Genomic DNA, 7959 nt, shown 5'->3' on the forward strand with positions numbered 1-7959 from the left:
TAAGGGTGCCGGAACCTTCCAATGACTAAGGCCGCCCTGTTTATATTAAATGGAAAAGTTATTTACATTTCTAAATACTTTATTACATTTAATAACTTTTATAAGAGTAATTAATGCAGCCCTAAAGTAATTATTTTTCAATGTATAATAATTAATTCAAAGTGAAAATGAAATAATCAGTGACAGAAAATTCCATATTTTCTCTACCAGAAAAGAAGAATTTCCAACTCTGTTTAAGTGAAAGTAGAGATGCTACGACTTCTTTAACTTTGAAACTCCCTGAAATTTTGCAGTTGCTTATATACATTTAAATGGGCAGGTTATAGAAACCCCAAAATGTACCCTTTTAATACGATAACACCTAGGTATTTGAGTATCAAAAAAAGTAATTTTGCGACTATGAAGACTGTGAAGAAATTACGATAATTGGAATTTAAAAACGTTTTAAAATTTAGAAAAAATCTGAAGTTGACTTGAGATTATATTAATTCTTCCGGTCATTGATTTTTTTACTAATTATATAATTATTGCATTGAATTAGTTGTAACTTGAAAAAGCTACTTTTAAAAATAGTCCGTTTAAAATAACCAAATGATATAATGGCGCACTTCCGGAACCAGTTTCTAAAATACCTTTAGTATGTTGATTCCTTTACCTTGAAGAATAATATACCAACATTTTTTTTTGCTCCCTAAGTACTTTTAAAGAACGGTTTAGATCATTTACTCTAAGTATACATGCTATATATATATATATGCAACGCATTTGATTTTAGGGATGTAGAGAAGGAACGAAAAGTAAGACTGTGCGTTGAAAATTACTATTTGGCGATATTTTCTTCAGAGAACGTTCGGGGTTGTCCTAATAAATTCGACGAGCACAGTAAGCTTTTCCGTTATTCATTATGAGACGCTACTGACATATATGTTAAAAGTAAACTGTTTTAGCTCTTCTTGTGAAAATAAGAGCCGATAAAGATGATCTAAGTCTAGTTTACATTTATGGTATAAAATCGGGACTGTATTTGACCATGGTTGGCGAAAAAGGACACGTTAAGGGTGTGGTAAGTCAAAGTTTCATCAAAGATTCAAAATATATACAGTTTTTTTTTTCTTAAAAGATTTTGAAAAGATTTGAAACCCAGACCCGTAGCCACAAATTTTAGGGGGTGGGAGGTGGGTGAAGGCTGAATAGTAAAAAATCAAACAAGGCTTCAAGTCAAAAACATTTAAAAGCAGTTTAATAATTACATTTGTGGCATTTAAAATGAGTAGTGATGTGCAAAATTGGTTTTGGTCTTGCAGTTTTCGTTTTGTGAAAATGCAAAGCCAGGGCGAAAATTTGAAGTTTTTGAACAAGACCAGGGCCAAATTAAATGATGTTGTGATGTAAGAATTACAGTAGTACCTAAAGTATATGTACTTGTTTTTTAATAAAATCGTTGCATTTTTTATAAAAGGTATAAAGGGGGGTGGTTCCAGAGTCGTAGCCACAGTTACGCCAGGGCAGGCTGAGTTAGTTAAGGATTTTGAAATTTATATGCGTAATTTCTGAGTTGCATTGCCTTTGTATTAACAAAAGGATTAATCATCCACAACGATTTTTAACGTATGTCAAGTTTGATCCTTCCTGAAAATTTAAATTTGAATCTATATTTATATTTCGGTTTTTGTAAAAAAGGGTGGAACAGGGTGTTTATTAAACATACAAGACTTTATTTCCTGGGTTATATCAAGAATATTTTAACTTTGATAATTTTTTGAAAACCGCTTTGTTTTCATGATGCAAGATTGATAAATGGTTTTTGACAAACCTAATTTTGATATTTTTAAAATTATTAATATATCAGAAAATGAACCTATGAAAATAAATAAAAGTAAAACTAAAATACTAGTATGCAAGGGAAGAAAAAGTAGCGAAAGAGCGAATATAAAGATAGGAGACGAAAAATTAGAAGAAGTGGCCGATTTTAGGTATCTAGGAAGTCAGATAAGTCAGGACGGAAGGAGTAGTAGGGATATAAAGCAGAGGATAGCGCAGGGTCGTGTCGCCTTTAATAAAAAGAAGTCACTTCTATGCTCGCGAACGGTTAATTTAGAAATTCGAAAAAGGTTGTTAAAGGTGTATGTTTGGAGCACGGCGTTGTACGGGTGCGAAACATGGACAGTGGGAGCGGCGGAAAAGAAAAGGTTAGAAGCGTTCGAAATGTGGTGTTATAGGCGGATGATGAGGATATCGTGGGTAGAAAAGGTTAGAAATGAAGAGGTATTGGAAAGAATAGGAGAACAGAGGACTCTATGGAAGTCAATAAAAAATAGGCGAGATAGGTTGGTAGGACACCTTCTCAGGCATGAAGGTCTAGTCAGAGACATATTAGAGGCAGAAACAGGAGTTAGGAGGGGTAGAGGTAGACCTAGATTAGATTACTGTTCGCAAATAGTTAAGGATGTGGGTTGTTCTAGTTTTAGGGAAATGCGAAGATTAGCTCAGGATAGGAAAGAGTGGAGGTACGTGTCCAACCAGTCTTAGGATTGACGACTTTATGATAATGATGATGAGGGTACTACACTGGATTTATCGACAAAAATATGTTTTAATGTTTAATAATTTTTGTTATCAAGAATGAAGATAAATACAATATGGTTTATGTATAACGATACACTATTTTAGTGCAATTAGATGACATTTTAACAGCAACATAATATGGGGATCTCATTTAGGGCTTGCTCGATTCCTAGACTTTCAAACCCTCTGGATTATTATCATTGGGGGGCCATCCGAGAATGTGAGTTTACAATAGCCTGTTGAAAAATGTGGAAGAATTGTGAAATCGATTAATTGCATGATGTAATAGAACATTATTACAGTCGAGAAATACTTATCGTCCTGTATATATCTTCTTAACGAAGTGGCTTTCTAAAAATCGGATTTTTTTAATCAAATGGTGTCAAGTGGAGAGGGGGACCTTCAGCCCTTCTAGCTTCCCCCCATTTCCCTGGCATCATGTCAGGTGATACAGTCAAATGAGATTCCTTATTTTTTTTCTTTTTATTTTAGAAAAATAAAAGTAAAGCCAGTATATTTAAAGAACAATACGCCCAATCATGGATCGATAACACTGTACAATCAGTGAATTATCTAACATACGAATGCATGAGAGAGAAAATAAAAACAGGCTGGTTCATTAGCGTTACCATCGAAGGTTCGATTAGAAATGGATCTCACTCGACAAAAGAATTTATTTGCGATCTTGCGAAAAAAACAAACGACAACAAAATAATAGAACGACGACAGGCCGAAATGAAATTTTTGCAAGATTGCGTTACCCTTTGATCGGTAAAACGCCGTAGGGAGCCTACAAATTAAATTAAGTATTTAAATTATGTTGTGATGTATGAATTACAGTAGTACTAAAATTTATGTACTTATGTTTTTTAATAAAATTGTTACATTTTCTTTTTTTTTTTTTATAAAGGGTATAAAGGGGGGTAGTTCTAGAACCGTAGCCACAATTAAGCCTGGGCAGGTTGAGTTAGTTAAAGATTTCGAAATTTATATGCGTAAAATTGCATTACCTTTGTCAATTATAATTCACGAATGTCAAGTTTGATCCTTCCCGAAAATTGGATGATTTGAATTTATATTTATATTTCGGTTTTAGTAAAAACGAGTTTCAGAAATAAGACCGAAATCTGGGATATTCCATGTCGATCTCTTGTTTAATTGTTTCCATTCTTGGGCAGCTTTCTGGGAAGGGAACAAAAAACAGTGAAAATACAAAATAATTATTTCATAGAAAATTATAACTTATATCAAAAACGATACAAAGTTATTTACTTTAAACGGCGTCGACTTGGAAAAAAGCATAATTCAAAGATGAAAATTCAACAATCGACTTCAATGAAACCGGAATTAGGACCTTTGTTTTAAGTTGGTACAGTTTCTTCACTATAATTTTCAATAAAATTTTGTAATAAATTAATAATCGATCATAACCAAGGTCCGGGAATTCTAGGAGTCAAAAAGCTGGACGCTGATTTTTTGTTTAAGTATTAACTAAATAGAACGACCCTTTGTTGGTGGTATTATGCCATTTTCTCGTTTTACATAGATACAATTTATTAGCAGGGATATATCAAGCATTATATGCTGCATATAAATACACATTAACCCTATCTATAACGCAAGTAGCCTGCGAACAGTCTTTTAGTCTTTTAAAACTTATAAAGAACCGTTTAAGAACTTCTACGAGTCAAGAAAAGCTAAAAGAATTCGTGCTAATGGTATCAGAGAAACATATTTTGGAAAATATTACAGGTAATGATATAAATTAAAAGTTTATCATGAAGAAGTAAAGTTTTTAAAAATTTACTTGTATATTAAGGATAACGATGGAGATAAAAAATAAAAGCTTCCAAATATTTATATTTTATATCCTTAGATTATTGCATTAACTGTAGTCGAAAATTCTTACGACAAAGGTACTGACAAATAGCAGAGCGTACTGAATTTTTATTTATATGTAAATGTAATATAAGCGCTTTACACTCCCATATTTTATAAATATTATATATTCCTGTAGCAGAAATACCCCAATAAATTATTTTCTAAACCCTTTATTGATAGTCGATTTCTTTTAAAAAACGTAAGCAAATGAATTCAACTTTTACCGGGTAAAGACGTTAAAAAACTCACGAAGACTTACGCAAAAAATATAAGGTCGGGGTCCATGTAACTGAGATAAAACGTAATGTTTTCCTGGCTTTAATGTATTTTTTAGGGACGACATACGTGTAATGGCTTCACGAACCCACTTTGTTTGCTTTCTCTGCCATGCGTTGAAAATTATAATTTCCGGGGTTATTAGGTTAAAAAGCTTATGTTTAGGCTTGCAGGAGCCCTCTATCGGAGTGGGGGGGACCAAACTCCCTTACGGTTAGTCCGCCCCTAATCATATCGTCTGTATATCTACATGAATGTCTTATTTTCGGTATTAAAGGGCTATCTTAAAAGATTAGTCGTCTACAACCATCATGAACGAGAATGCCAAGTTTGATTTTACTTCCATTCGAACAAAATTGTACAAAAACTCAATACAATGAGTACATTTATTTAGGAAAATTCAATTAGACCAACAACCGACGATTGTAAATTTGTTACGTGTATATACAATTAACTATTAATTAATAAAAGAACATCGTAGACTTACTATTAAATTAATGAGATGATTTAAACACCGTAGACCGTCGTTTTGTATTTTGCAATTTATATTATAAATATGTACATACATCGCAACAATAAGTATTTCACATATCTCCGACTAAAATATTGATGATCAAAGAAATCCATGTTGCTACATCTTAAAAACAAAATTACAATTATGTATTAATATAAAGAATAAAGACCCAACTAGCCATTTAACATTGGAGCATGCATTTCATTAATAAAAAATTCATTACAGTTTGTCTGAATTAAATTTTAAGTTATATATTTTGAATAAATTTTCATCAGTAGGTACGGGTGAGCCAAGACCCGTGGATCGAAAGTTTTCACTAATTTACTAGTCTACACTAAATATTATATTAACTTAACCCAAATTAACGTAAAATTTAAGACATTAAGCATCTAACATATCTGACATAACTCAAGATGCTTTGCTTTAATGTAAAACTATGTGACGTTTTTATTTAGTAATGTAAAAATATCTATTACTTGACTGACAAATTCTGGTAAAAAAACCATACACCAGAAACATATCCTTTATTAAATAGATAAAGTAGAAGACTCATCCCAATTACCACTAACATAATTGGACATGTATTTCCTCCACTTCAAATGTCTCCTTGTTTCTATATCCTTTATTTTTTCTGACTTAGGAGTGTAATATAGTAATATCTCTCTAATAAACTCAAAAATCTGTACCGATATCACTTTCCCTTAGCTCATGCGAAATAAAAACCTGGCTACGTCCATGTCGAAAAAGTACAAGTCCTTGAAGTATCGTGTATTATACTTATGTGGTCGTAAATTAGATTGTTTAATTTTATTTATTTTAGAGAAAAGGTAAACAATGTTTTTTTTGTTTCAGAATTCCAAATAATTTACCAATAAAGAAGAAGAATTCCTTACAAGTCACTGTCGTAAAAATACTTTGGGCTGCACTCTAAACTTTTAGTGAAAGGTAGGATTTTGTTTAATATTTTTCTTAATTTCTTTCTTATTCGTTTACTACTTTCAACTATTCGTCTACGGAGTTTTCTCTGTCTTTTGGGTTGTTGACTATTGACTGCATTATATAAACAAATAAAAGTTGTTGTGATGCATCAGTGAGAAGAATTTTACAGTTGGAAATAACTGGGATGCACATTCAGCCCCCAGCTTGAAAACGTAGTTTTTATTGCTTGATATTCAAAATTTAGAAAAAAGGACCAAAATGTGTCGACAGAATTTCTGTAAGGGTGCTCTCTACCGTTGTTTTTAAAAATGAGGAAAAAAGATTGCAATTAGATAGTGAAAATTAAATACTTTAGTGATGAAAGGTACCCGCCAGATGGCAACATACATCCTACACTTAAACATTAAAGCTATTGTAATTAATTTTTCAAAATTTCGTCATATTCTTATAAATTTCTTTATAGAAGACAGAAGGATCAAATGCGTAATGCTAGATTTTTGTAATTCGCTCTCCAGCCTCCGTTTTGTACATAAAACATTGCAATACCTCCTAGTAAAAATTGCAGGTGTTATAACTAGCATATTAATCAGTATTTATTTGTCAGATTTTGATAATATTGTTTGATGAGGACAGGGATAAGATGTGTAAAGTCAGATTTTTTATAAGGGTTCTCTTTAACCTCCCTTTTGAAACTAAATCTTTGGATTTTCTGGTAGTCAAAATCACATGTGATATAACTAGCCTATTACTCAAAATTTATTTCTCAGATTTTGATAATTTTGTTTGATGAGGACGGGGACAAAAAGTGTGAAGTCAGATTTTTTATAAGGGTTCTCTTTACCGCTTTTGAACCTAAAATTTTTCAGTGTAAAAATTGCAGGTGTTATATCTAGCGTATTTATCAAGATTTATTTGTCAGATTTTGATAATTTTGTTTAATGAGGGCCGGAACAAAATGTGTTAAATCAAATTGTTTATAAGTGTTGTCCATGCCCTTTATTTGAACCTAATATTCTTCAATATCTTTTAGTAAAAGTTACGGTCATCATAACATGCATATCATTCAAAATTCGTTTATTGAAATTTTAAATTATTTTGGTTGTAGAGGAAAAGGCCAAAATGTATCAAGACCGAAATTTTATAAGCTGTTCCTTACCTTGCTATTAAACCCGAAACATTGCAATTAGAAAGGGAAAATTAAATGCTTTAGTGACGGAAAAGACTCACCAGATGGCAATAGAATGCCTACATTTGAATATTAATTGTTATAACTTGCATATATTTCAAAATTTATTTGTCAGATTTTTATAATTTTGTTTGGTGATGACGGGGAATTAACTTAACCCAAATTAACGTAAAATTTAAGACATTAAGCATCTAACATATCTGACATAACTCAAGATGCTTTGCTTTAATGTAAAACTATGTGACGTTTTTATTTAGTAATGTAAAAATATCTATTACTTGACTGACAAATTCTGGTAAAAAAACCATACACCAGAAACATATCCTTTATTAAATAGATAAAGTAGAAGACTCATCCCAATTACCACTAACATAATTGGACATGTATTTCCTCCACTTCAAATGTCTCCTTGTTTCTATATCCTTTATTTTTTCTGACTTAGGAGTGTAATATAGTAATATCTCTCTAATAAACTCAAAAATCTGTACCGATATCACTTTCCCTTAGCTCATGCGAAATAAAAACCTGGCTACGTCCATGTCGAAAAAGTACAAGTCCTTGAAGTATCGTGTATTATACTTATGTGGTCGTAAATTAG

General features: G+C 31.7%; 1 protein-coding gene across 4 annotated transcripts in view; it reads left to right on the top strand.

Moving 5' to 3' along the window:
- LOC108737459 overlaps positions 1-3399 on the top strand; it is a 5024-nt gene extending 1625 nt beyond the window's left edge. The window contains exons 2-5 of one of the 4 annotated variants that reach the window (XR_003231795.1): positions 776-882; positions 948-1063; positions 1121-1388; positions 2622-2785. Coding sequence is in view for 2 of the 4 variants with exons in the window: in XM_025977906.1 (XP_025833691.1) it covers positions 776-882; positions 948-1063; positions 3058-3333 (499 nt within the window). In the remaining 2 variants the exon portion in view is untranslated. Of the gene's footprint in view, positions 1-775; positions 883-934; positions 1064-1120; positions 1389-2621; positions 2786-3057 lie in introns of those variants that run through there. The other 3 variants (XR_003231796.1, XM_025977907.1, XM_025977906.1) reach the window with 3 other exon arrangements.
- Positions 3400-7959: the final 4560 nt, after the last annotated feature.

The sequence above is a fragment of the Agrilus planipennis genome, unplaced genomic scaffold (assembly GCF_000699045.2).
Source record: "Agrilus planipennis isolate EAB-ADULT unplaced genomic scaffold, Apla_2.0 scaffold155, whole genome shotgun sequence".
Classification (NCBI taxonomy): Eukaryota; Metazoa; Arthropoda; class Insecta; order Coleoptera; family Buprestidae; genus Agrilus; species Agrilus planipennis.